The following is a 12,218-nucleotide window of genomic DNA, read 5'->3' on the forward strand; positions in this document are numbered from 1 at the left end:
ATTTCTACTGATTTTTTACCCTTATCATCAGGCAACGGCCATACCACGTTGATAGCACCGGTTCTCGTCCGATCACCGAAGTTAAGCAACGTCGGGCGCGGTCAGTACTTGGATGGGTGACCGCTTGGGAACACCGCGTGCCGTTGTCTTCTTCTTTTTGTTAAACTTTAGTTTTTAGTAAAAAAACGATGTGTTTATTATAAGTAGTATGTCATAAGTTAAGCTAGTTTTTAATTTAGAATTTAAGTTAGTCGCTAAGATTTTCCACTCGCGTCCTTCGACTCGAAATTTTCAAACACTCCGCTCCCTTCTCCCGCCCGATTTTTTGTTTTTGTTTTGCCCTATTGCGAACACCCCCCTTATTCTTTTTTTTTTTTTTTTTTTTTTTTTTTTTTTTTTTTTTAAGTCCAAAAAAAAATTTACAAGTCCAGATCAGATCGAGGTGTCGCGTAACGACACTCTACTAGGTTTATAAAATAATGGATATTTATGTCTGCGACGATAAAATAAAATTTAAAGCACGACGAGAACTTATAAACGAACGCCGTACATGGACAACGAGATCAGAATCATTCAGGAAGACTCGAAAAGAAACGAATCGATGATTAAATATCTTTTAATTTGAAATTTATTCACGCTCGATCGTGAAAATGCAAAAAAACGGCCGTTTTGTTAGGAACATGCGTTATTTATCGTACGCGAGTTCCTCGAACAGACGGCCAGTATAGATTTGCATCAGTTTCGTAATTCTAGTATTAAAATAATGATAAAAAACGCGACCGTTTTCTTCTCGATCTTATGATTTCCTGATAAAATCGATCGTAGAGAGCACAGCGCTTCGTTATGAAGAAATAAATAATATAAATTCCTTCTTGCGGCGGGGGGAAAAAAAGAAAGAAAAAAAAAACAAGTACGTTCCCGTGACCTGACTTATTTACATATCGTATAAAAATCGATCGATAAAAATATATCGCTGTTTTTTAACATAGTTTCATTTCGAAAACCTCTAACCGAAATCGATCGTACGTACGTACGACGCGGACGGAATTTAAACATCGCACACCCCGAAACGAAAAGTATCATTTTATTCGTTCATTTAATAATCGAATAATAATAAAGGGGAAAGAAACATTCTCGAGGTTCGTTAATCTCTTATTTGTAAGGAATGCGATTTGTGGTTCTGAAAAGAACCGATTTGTTTGTTGTTGTTGTTGTTTTTTTTTTTTTTCCGGAAAGATGGACGACGGACGACGACAGAAATGATAACAAAATCATTCTACTTGGAGCTGGTGTACTTGGTGACGGCTTTGGTACCTTCGGAGACGGCGTGCTTGGCCAATTCACCGGGCAAGAGGAGACGTACGGCGGTCTGAATCTCCCTGCTGGTGATGGTCGAACGTTTGTTGTAGTGGGCGAGGCGGGAAGCTTCGGCGGCGATACGTTCGAAGATGTCGTTCACGAAACTGTTCATGATGGACATCGCCTTGCTCGAGATACCGGTGTCGGGATGTACTTGTTTCAACACCTTGTAGATGTAGATAGCGTAGCTCTCCTTCCTCCTGCGCTTCTTCTTCTTGTCGCTCTTCGAAATGTTCTTTTGGGCCTTTCCGGCCTTCTTGGCGGCTTTACCGCTAGTCTTGGGTGGCATCTTCGAATATTCGATAAGAGTTTAACAGAACAGAACAGAACGCAACGCTACGCTCGGTTCTCGACGAACGAATAAAAATATCACCCCGCGTGCGACTACTTTTATAACGGACCGTCTACCGACTCAGGCCACGCCCATTCGTCCTAGCCTTCCTATGCGCCGAACTGAACCGACCGCACGGAGGGTATAAAGCCTAAGCCGCGACCGCCGGTCCGATACATAACCGAATAACGCAGCAGTCGATTACGTGTGTCGTCGCCGCTCGTCGCTCGCTCTTCTTGTTTATATTTCGTTTTTCGCAAGAAAATTAAAGAAAATGTCAGGACGTGGAAAGGGAGGAAAAGTCAAGGGAAAGGCGAAGTCCCGTTCGAGCCGTGCCGGTCTTCAGTTCCCCGTCGGCAGGATCCATCGTCTCCTCCGTAAAGGAAACTACGCCGAACGCGTCGGTGCCGGAGCTCCCGTCTACCTCGCCGCCGTCATGGAATATCTGGCCGCCGAAGTTCTCGAGTTGGCAGGAAACGCCGCCAGAGACAACAAGAAGACCAGGATCATTCCCAGACATTTGCAGTTGGCGATCAGGAACGACGAAGAGTTGAACAAGCTCCTTTCCGGAGTGACGATCGCCCAAGGCGGCGTTCTGCCCAACATCCAGGCGGTCCTCTTGCCCAAGAAGACCGAAAAGAAGCCTTAAACTCTTTTCATTTTTTTTAAAGAAACGGACCGGACGGACGACCGCTTTACCGAGAAAAAAAAAGAAAAACAACAACCCACATCATCGGCCCTTCTCAGGGCCACTAATTTTTTTCAAACGATTAAATGCTCGCAAACTTATCTTAATGGAAAACAAACAAAAAAAAATAATAGAAAGAAAGAAAAGTACTTTATATGACACGATATCGTTTTTCGATTCGAAAACGTTAATTTTTTTCTTATTGTTCGTTCATTTTTAAGCTTTCTCTCTGTCACTTCTCGTGAATTTTACTGCAAACGTTTAAAAATACGTGATTTTAATTTAATTTTTTTCCTTTTTCCATTTTATATCGTCATTATTATTTCTTTAAAAAAAACCAACACAACCAACCATTCATTCATTCATTCATTCATTCATTCATTATTTATTCTCGACATATAGTAAGCGAAATTTTTTATTCGTTAGAAAAATTTTGTGGTTCTGAAAAGAACCGTTTTTTTTTTTTCTCCGATCTCGTTTGTTGTCGTGGCGTATATACGGAAAAGTCAAAGAATCAAAATCAGCGACGATTAAATTTCTTGCTATTGCAAAAAATTAACCGCCGAAACCGTAGAGGGTGCGTCCTTGACGTTTCAAAGCGTAGACGACGTCCATGGCGGTGACGGTCTTACGTTTGGCGTGTTCGGTGTAGGTGACGGCGTCACGGATCACGTTCTCGAGGAACACCTTGAGGACGCCTCTGGTTTCTTCGTAGATCAACCCGGAGATACGTTTCACACCGCCGCGACGGGCCAATCTTCTGATGGCCGGTTTCGTTATGCCCTGGATGTTGTCGCGCAGGACTTTGCGATGACGTTTCGCGCCACCTTTTCCCAAGCCTTTGCCTCCTTTTCCTCTACCGGTCATCTTGGAATATCTTCGAAGAAGCTTGCGAGCGACGTGGATTCAGAACGGTGTTCGTAAGGGAACTGCGAAAATTACGAAATTCGGCGTCGTTTTATAACGTTTCCGAGCTACGCCCATTTCTGGTCCCGCTCGACCAATAGACACGCGCAGAGAGCGACTTTGTAGCGGTGAACGTTATATAAGGTTCGCCGCGAGCCCGTCGGCCATTCCCGATCGCCGCATCGACGCGACAACATGAGTGTCGCACCCCGCCAGACGCGCTCGCAGAGCATCCCCAGCTCTTCAAAGAATCCACCAGGACGCCGCACCGAAGCCAAACCACCACCGAAGACAGGCTCCACCGACCAGCAGTCCAAACTCAAACCAATTGGTGAGTCCAAAACAGTTACTATGCATGTTTCACCCGCTTCATCAAACTCCTCCACTTCCAGTAGAACAAACACTACTGTGACCCACACAAAACCCTCGTCATCCTCCGCCTCCTCACAACACCGAACCTTCAAATTTCATATCAAAAACATACCCCAACCGATAGCCAACCAAAAAACCTTTTACACCACCCTTGTCACCCACCTTCAAGTAAAAAATATTGAAGTCCTAAAAGTCAATTTCAATCGGACAGCTCTCCTCATTGTCTCTGAACCCCTCCCAGATGACTTCTCCAAGAAATTAAAAACCGTAACCAACTCTTCCGACATAGAAATCGGCCCCATAAACCCCCCCAAAATGCCCCACATGAATCCAACCAAAAAACCCACCCTATTCTCAGTCGTCATTAAATCCGTCGACTCCGACATCTCCGAAAATGACATCCGTGAGGAACTCGAAAACCTCAATCTAAACTTCCACCAAATCTGGAGAATTAAATCCAAAAAAACCGACAAATTCACTTCCTTAATCCGAGTCACCTCCCCGAACATGTCTACTATAGACGTGCTTCTAACCCGCGGCATAACCCTCTTCGGCCGCCGCCACACCTGCGAAACCTCGCATGCATCGCCCCCAACTCCGATTCAATGCACCAGATGCTTTCAACGAGGCCACGAATCGTCAAACTGCCCTAACCGCCCCATTTGCCCCACTTGCCCCAACCAACACGCCCCCAACAAATGCCCCCAAGCCGATCCAAAATGCCCCTTCTGCCAAGGCAACCACCCGGCATGGTCCCGAAAATGCCCCAAATACCACGAGTTCGCCATCTCTGACGACACTCCAACCCTCCCCGTTCTAATAATAGACCCTCCAGAAGAATTCGCCGACCCAACTGACCCCACCGACGAACCAACCCCCATCGACTCCAGCATCGTCCACCCCAGGCAGCTCATAGCTTTCCTGACCAAAACCCTAATGGATCTCCTCCCCCACAACCGTCAAGTAGTAAAAACCACCATCGAAAAAACCTCCGTAGCCATCTTCAGGCTACATACCCGCATAAATCCCTCCGGTGAACGTCTTCACTTCACGTTCGACGAATAGCCCCCCCACATCAACGAACCCCCGGCGGCGTGCTGGTACTCCCAGCCAGCGCGCCGCCACAACCTCCCCCCCCGGCCCCGTGCCCTACCCTGTGCAGACAACCACTAACCCCTCCCCATTTGTCAACATATCCGCCGTCAACATCGACGGGATAAATCGAAAACTCCACTCACTCAAACACTTCATCGAAACCGACAATATCCAAGTCCTAGCCCTGTCGGAAACCAAAACTCCACGTGAAATCAAAATCAATAGTTTCACAACCTATCACCGCCCGTCTGTAATCAAAAACGCTCGAGGCACAGCTCTACTAATCGCATCCAAAATTCCGTCAACACCCCATGTTCTACCGAATGATCTCGCAAACCTCGAAGCGACAGCCGCAAACATCTTAATCCAGAACCTTTCAATAACAGTAATATCCTACTATAACCCTCCCAACGAAAACGTGTCAATTCCCCTGCTTCAATACGCTTCCCAACTTCCAAACGCCATCCTACTTGGTGACTTCAACGCAAGGCACAAAGACTTCGGCGACCACAACTCCAACAGAAACGGCATCACATTAGTCAACAATCTTCTCAACTTCCCTATCTACCGACTAGAAAACCGCCAACCCACATTTATTAATCATCGAGGCTCATCAATTATCGACCACATTCTCATCACCGAGTCATTAATTCCCCTAACAAACCCCACCTGCACAATAGGCACGACGGTCACCTCCGCCCACCAAACTCTAACTACCCAAATTCTCTTACCCGCTCCACCTCCGCCCCCGACCTATGTACCTATTTTCGACTATAAACACGCCGACTGGCAAAAATTCAAAAAACACATAACCGAAAACCTCCCACAAATCAACCCAACCCGCGACCCGGAAATTATCGATAACCAGATCAACTTACTAACCGACACAATCACACAAGCAAAAAACACCTCAATACAAATTAAACACATCCCAAAACACAAACGCCCGCTCCCTCAGAGAATCTTAAACCAAATCAAAATAAAACGCAAACTTTTCCGGACCTTTGTCAGAACTCGCGACCCATTCTTAAAAACACACCTCAACCGACTTAACGCACAAATCAGACGCGACATAAACCAGTTTCGCGAAGAACAATGGTCAAGTACGTGCGAAAAACTTGACTACAGGAACGGGAAACAATTCTGGAACGCATTTAAAACTTTAACCGGACAAAAAACACAAAAAACACACTACCTCATACACAACGGTACATTCCTAACATCCCTCCAAGACCAAGCAAACCTCTTCGCGGTAACACTCCAGGAAATCCACTCAATCCCACGAAACCCCAACTTCAACCAAAACTTTTTCGAAAAAATCTCCCAAGAAGTGCAAGACTTCCGCGAAACCATCTTCCCGCCCCACCCTGACAACGATCTAACAAACGCAACATCCACAGACGAAGTCCTAGCCCTCATCAAACGTCTGAAAAATTCAAAAGCCCCAGGCCCCGACGAAATAAAACCAATCCTACTAAAAAACCTCCCCGAACCCGCACTTCAGGCCCTCACAACAATACTCAACAACTGCTTATCTTCCTCATACTTTCCAAAAGCATGGAAATCAGCTTACACCATCATGATCCCGAAACCTGCGAAAGACCAACATGACCCCACATCTTATCGCCCAATCTCCCTACTAAACATCATGGGCAAACTTCTGGAAAAAATCCTAACCTCTCGTCTGGCCCCATTTCTGGAAACACATAACCTTCTCCCCAACCAACAATTTGGATTCAGACCCCAACGCTCCACCATCAACCCCCTCCTGGAACTTCAAACAGACACTACAAAACACACGAACCTTAAAGAGTGCACGGCCGCAGTCTTCTTGGACATCGAACGGGCATTCGATAAGGTTTGGCACGACGGACTAATACATAAACTGATCACCCTAAAACTAAACCCTGCTTTCATCCAACTCATGGACTCATTCCTATCCAACAGAACCTGCAAAGTCAAAATTGACAACACTAAATCCGCAATAGTTAACATCGACGCCGGAGTCCCCCAAGGCTCCGTGCTTTCACCCTTATTGTACTTGATTTACTGCAGAGACTTTCCCTTTTCAGACACCACGAGGACCAAAACCAGGATGTTTGCGGACGACACTGCCTTCTGGACCTCACACTGTTCCCCCGACCGAGCCACCTCCATCATCCAAGGACTCCTCCACCGATTCGAAGGATGGGCTAACAACTGGAGAATCTCCCCCAACCCTAAAAAATCCCAATCTATCCTAATATCCTACCCGCATGCCAATTCCAAACAATTCGCTTTCTCCCGCAACACACTAACGCTCCACAACCAACCCATTCCTAAATCAAAATCTATCAAATACCTCGGTATCACCTTCTCCCACACTTGCTCCCTGCTTACAGATCTCGAACTTACCCTCAAAAAAATCCGTAACCGCGCCAACCTCCTTTATTTAATCCGCGGCCGCATTCGTGGCTGCAGCCCTAAAACCCTTCTACATACCTACAACACATTCATACGCCCAGTAATAGAATACCGAGCCCCCCTTTACGCTTCCCTTTCCCATAGAGCCCTCAATAGTATCTCTGCATGCGAACGTAAAATCCTCCGTAAAATCTTCAGACTCGACTTCAAATACCCTTCTCTGCAAGTCCACTCTATAGCTAACACCATTCCCATCGCTTCCAGACTAACCGATCTTCAGAAAAAATATACCCTACGCACGCTTAACTCCACCAACACTATAGCCATCCAAACGCTTCACACCTCGCATAAATACCCGACCGCTGACAACCGCCTCCTAAACCGCCTCCCCAAAAGACCAAAAAATAAACTCAAACACCCCCCCACCGCCCTACTAACAAAACTCTACCCCGACCTCCCTGCAGCCCTCCAGTCCGTCGTCGAAGAGACCCCCTTCGCTCTAAGATGACACCCTCCTCCCCCTAGGACCCGACGACACGACGACCGACACTCCCGAACCCTCCACCCCCCCCTCCACATATGTAAATAGTAATTTGTAAATACTTTAAATTTTATATTCTATATTTTTAAGTTCAATAAATATTCTCCTTATTAGTATAACATAGCCTTAGAAATGAAATGTAATATCTTAAGAACTTCCTGTAAACCTTTAAGCTGAAAAGGCCCTAAGCCTCAGCAGCACCACAAAACTTGTAAACTAGAATAAGAACCGCCATGTAAAACCAAATTTTAATAAATGTATTTGAACTTGAACTTGAACTTGAACTTGCCCGTCGGCCGTTATTTCCAGTCAACGTGTTCGTAACGTCCGTCTGCTGCGTGTTCGTTCGTCGATCGATTTTAATCTTTCGCTTATTTTTTCGAAATGGCAAGAACAAAACAGACCGCTCGTAAATCTACGGGAGGAAAAGCCCCCAGAAAACAGCTCGCCACTAAGGCCGCGAGAAAAAGCGCACCGGCGACCGGCGGCGTCAAGAAACCCCATCGTTACAGGCCCGGAACCGTCGCTCTCCGAGAGATCCGTCGTTATCAGAAGAGCACCGAACTTTTGATCCGCAAACTGCCCTTCCAACGTCTCGTCAGGGAGATCGCCCAGGACTTCAAGACCGACTTGCGTTTCCAGAGTTCCGCCGTGATGGCTCTCCAGGAAGCTAGCGAAGCTTACCTCGTCGGTCTCTTCGAAGATACCAACTTGTGCGCCATCCACGCCAAACGCGTCACCATCATGCCCAAAGACATCCAGCTGGCGAGACGCATTCGCGGAGAAAGAGCTTAAAAAAAAAAAATCGACCGACCATCAATCACACCGTCATCTCTCAACTGTCAGTTCTCTTTTCGAAAGAGACAAAAAAATCGGTTCTTTTCAGAACCTCAATATTTTTCCTAACGAATAAAAAATTAAGCAACTTTTTCGAGAATCGAATCGTTCGAAAACTTAAATAAAAGATAAAAAATTTAAATTAAGGCATGCAAATTCATTCATTCATTCAAATCAATCTTATCAATCATTTATTTATTTCTTTCTTTCTTTCTTTCTTTCATTCATTATTCGATTTATATGGTCGAGCGAAAATTTTAATTCGTTTGAAAAAAATTTGTGGCCCTGAAAAGGGCCATTTATGCGTGCCCCTTCGTCGATATGTACGATCGGAGCACCGCCGGGAAACAACAACAACGACGTCGTCGTCATCATCTTCTTCGAACGCTCACTTTTTTCTTTTCGGAGAAGCGGCTTTCTTCGCTTTGGCGGAGACGGCCTTGGTGGACTTGGGTTTCGGAGCTTTCGGTTTCTTCGTGGGTCCGGCCTTGTTAGATCTTTTCGCTTTCGAAGGAGATTTCGCCTTCGACGCCGCTCTGGCGGCAGCGGCGGCGGCGGCCTTCTTCTCTGCGGCGGAGGCGCTGGCAGCGGCGGCGGCGGCCTTCTTCGCTTTGGCCACGGAAGCGGTCTTCTTTTCGGCGGCGGCCTTTTTCGCTTTCGGCGCGGTCTTCTTCGAAACCTTAGAAGCCGCCTTCTCGCCGGCGGCGGCGGCGGCGGCTCCGGCGGAAGCGCGTTTTCCCGCGCCTATCGCGGCTTTCTTCGTCCTGCCGGCGCCGGATTTCCTCTTCCTTTCGGCGGCGGAGGCGGCGGCTTTGGCACCGCCGGCGGTCGTGGAGGCCAACTTGAAAGAACCGGAAGCACCTTTGCCTTTCGTCTGGACGAGGGAACCGGAAGCGACGGCGCCTTTCAGGTATTTCTTGATGAACGGAGCAACTTTTTCGGCGTCGACCTTGTAGTTGGCGGCGACGAATTTTTTGATGGCCTGGAGGGACGATCCGCCGCGTTCTTTCAAACCTTTGATGGCGTTGGTCACCATCTCCGAAGTCGGCGGATGGGAAGGTTTGCTCCTGGGATTCTTCGCTTTCTTTTCCTTCTTGGCGTGAGGCGTTCCGGCGGAGGAGGCGGCGGCCGAAGCTGTCACCGCGGCGGAAGCTGTTTGATTTTCTACGTCTGCCATTTTACCGAACAACTGATTGTTTTTGTTATTAAAAAAAGTCGATGGTTATCGGTCGCACGATCGAATTTGAATAGTGGCGAAAACGGTTACGGTTAAATCATTTATTCAAGCATTTACGGTTACATTGTTTCCTTAAGATATTTACATGTCAGTGGGGCGCTGCTGAGGCTTAGGGCCTTTTCAGCGCTGGGCTAATTTAACATTGTTGGGTTGGAATTTAACTTACTAGTACTTAAGATATTTCATTTACAGTGTGGTGGGCTTAAATAAATATTTACATGTCAAGGGTTATCTAACTATTTCCTATTGATCTAATTAATCTAAGCGTATGATGGGTCCTTGGTCCTTGGGGGTGGGTGTTCATCCTGCATCCTGGTCCTGGAGGGCTGGAAGCTGAAAGAGAACGGTGGTGTGTTGTCGTCGTTGTCGTCGTCGGGTGGTCGTCGGTGTCCAAGTCCAGGTGTCGGTGGTGGGTCTGGGGGGGAGGGGCGGCGAAGTGGCTGTGTCGGGGGCGGGGACGTCAGCGTCCTCGCAGCGATATCGGCGTTTGCTCAACTAGTTCCTGGAGAGCCTGAGGGAGATCAGGGTACAGGGTTTCTAGGAGAGCGGTGGGTGCGTGTTTAAATTTGTTTTTGGGGACTCGCGGCAGGCGGTGTAATAAGCGGTTGTTAGCGGCTGGGTATTTGTAGGAGGTGTGTAAGTTACCGATGGCTATGGTGTTGTTGCTGTTAAGTGTGCGTTTGACGTAGTTTTGCTGGAGGGTTTTTAAGCGATCGGGGATGGGAGTAGCGTTTGTACGCTGGTATACGTGCATTGACGGGAATCTTGGGTGGAGTCTAAAAGCTCGTCGGAGGATTTTTCTTTCGCATGCTGTTATTTTGTGTAGGGATTTTTTGGAGAGGGTCGCGTAGATTGGGGCCCGGTAGTCGATAATTGGGCGGATAAAGGTGTTGTAGGTGTGTTTTAGGGTTTGGGGATTGCAACCGTGGATACGGCCGCGTATTAGGGATAGGAGGTTAGAGCGGTTTCGGATTTTTTTGAGGGTAGTTTCTAGGTCGGGGGTTAGGGAGCAGTTGTCGGAAAAGGTTATGCCCAAATATCTGACTGTTTTGTGTTGTGGAATTTGTTCGGCATGCAGTGTTAATCGCGATTGTGTAAATTTGTGTCTTTTCGAGGTTGCACCAGGATATGTCATGCAGATGGATTGGGATTTTATGGGGTTGGGTTTGACTCGCCAGTTGTTGGCCCACGCCTCGTATCGCCGGAGTGCTTCCTGGATGGTGGAGGTGGCTCGTTCGGGGTCTCGGTGGGATGTCCAGAACGCGGTGTCGTCGGCGAACATCCTCGTCTTGGTCCTGGGGGTATCTGTAATGGGAAAGTCACTGCAGTATATGGAGTATAGAATGGGTGAGAGCACGGAGCCTTGAGGAACTCCGGCACGGATGTTGACAGGTTGGGAGAGTGAGTTTTGGATTTTGATTCTGCAGGTTCGGTTATGTAGGAATGAGTCTAATAGAGTTATGAACTGGGGATTTACTCGGAGTTTGATGAGTTTGTGGATAAGTCCGTCGTGCCAAACCCGGTCGAATGCACGTTCTATGTCCAGGAAGACGGCGACCGTGCACTCTTTGAGATTGGCGAATCGAGTGGAATCGGTGTGAAGCTCTAGAATGGGGTTCATTGTGGATCGTTGCGAGCGGAATCCGAATTGTTGTTGAGGGATGATATTATTTGTTTCCAGGAAGTCTTTTAGTCGGTTAGTGAGAATCTTTTCGAAGATTTTTCCTGTGATATTTAGTAGAGATATGGGGCGATAAGAGAGTGGGTTATGGGGGTTTTTGCCTGGTTTGGGGATCATGATTGTGGAGGCTTGCTTCCATGAAGTTGGAAAATATGAGGCGTTCAGACAGTTGTTGTATATGGTGGTCAGGGCTTGGGTTGCTGGTGGCGGAAGATTTTTTAGAAGTGTCGCCTTGATTTGGTCTGGCCCTGGGGCTTTGGAGTTTTTTAGGTATTTGATGTGGGATTCAACTTCATGAAGGGAGATTTCGTTCGTCAGGTCGTTGTCGTTGTCGGGGACATGCATGTTGAGAAGGGCTAGGGGGTGGAAGGGTTGTTCCCGGAACTCTTGCACTTCTTCGGAGACTGAGTTGAAGAACTCGTGATTGAAGTTTGGGTCGAGGGGAATTTCGTGGATTTCTTGGAGTGTTTGAGCGAAGGCATTGCTCTTTTCTTCGGGGGTGGAGAGGAAAGTGCCGTTTTGGATTAAGTGTGTTGTGTTTTGTGTTTTTTGTCCGGTGAGTATTTTAAATTTGTCCCAGAATTTTTTTCCGTCGCGGTAGTCTAATTTTGCGCAGGTGTTCGACCACTGTTCTTCCCGATATTGATTGATGTCGCGTCTTATTTGGGCGTTTAGTCTGTTGAATATGGGTTTTAACTGGGGGTTACGTGTTCGCGTGATTTCTCTGTATACTTGTCGTTTTTGTTTTATTAGGTTTAGGATGCGCGG

General features: G+C 47.1%; 5 protein-coding genes and 1 non-coding gene across 6 annotated transcripts; 3 read left to right on the top strand and 3 right to left on the bottom strand.

Annotated features, from left to right (window-relative positions):
- Positions 1-30: 30 nt before the first annotated feature.
- On the top strand, positions 31-149 carry LOC135135979 (5S ribosomal RNA). The gene has a single exon (XR_010281663.1). It is a non-coding gene; the product is annotated as a 5S ribosomal RNA (ribosomal RNA).
- A 1,127-nt stretch (positions 150-1,276) lies between these two features.
- On the bottom strand, positions 1,277-1,648 carry LOC135135915 (histone H2B). Its single transcript, XM_064065035.1, has one exon. The coding sequence runs from the start codon at positions 1,646-1,648 to the stop codon at positions 1,277-1,279; it is 372 nt and encodes a 123-aa protein (XP_063921105.1).
- A 316-nt stretch (positions 1,649-1,964) lies between these two features.
- LOC135135916 (histone H2A) lies at positions 1,965-2,339 on the top strand. Its single transcript, XM_064065036.1, has one exon. It carries the CDS (start codon positions 1,965-1,967, stop codon positions 2,337-2,339), a length of 375 nt encoding a protein of 124 aa, XP_063921106.1.
- A 594-nt stretch (positions 2,340-2,933) lies between these two features.
- On the bottom strand, positions 2,934-3,245 carry LOC135135917 (histone H4). The gene has a single exon (XM_064065037.1). The coding sequence runs from the start codon at positions 3,243-3,245 to the stop codon at positions 2,934-2,936; it is 312 nt and encodes a 103-aa protein (XP_063921107.1).
- Positions 3,246-8,079: 4,834 nt separating this feature from the next.
- Positions 8,080-8,490, top strand: LOC135135919 (histone H3). The gene has a single exon (XM_064065038.1). The coding sequence runs from the start codon at positions 8,080-8,082 to the stop codon at positions 8,488-8,490; it is 411 nt and encodes a 136-aa protein (XP_063921108.1).
- A 430-nt stretch (positions 8,491-8,920) lies between these two features.
- On the bottom strand, positions 8,921-9,709 carry LOC135135920 (late histone H1-like). The gene has a single exon (XM_064065039.1). It carries the CDS (start codon positions 9,707-9,709, stop codon positions 8,921-8,923), a length of 789 nt encoding a protein of 262 aa, XP_063921109.1.
- Positions 9,710-12,218: the final 2,509 nt, after the last annotated feature.

The sequence above is a fragment of the Zophobas morio genome, unplaced genomic scaffold, assembly GCF_036711695.1.
Source record: "Zophobas morio isolate AGI-343-1 ecotype UQ-CSIRO unplaced genomic scaffold, CSIRO_AGI_Zmor_V1 ptg000025l, whole genome shotgun sequence".
Taxonomy (NCBI): domain Eukaryota; kingdom Metazoa; phylum Arthropoda; class Insecta; order Coleoptera; family Tenebrionidae; genus Zophobas; species Zophobas morio.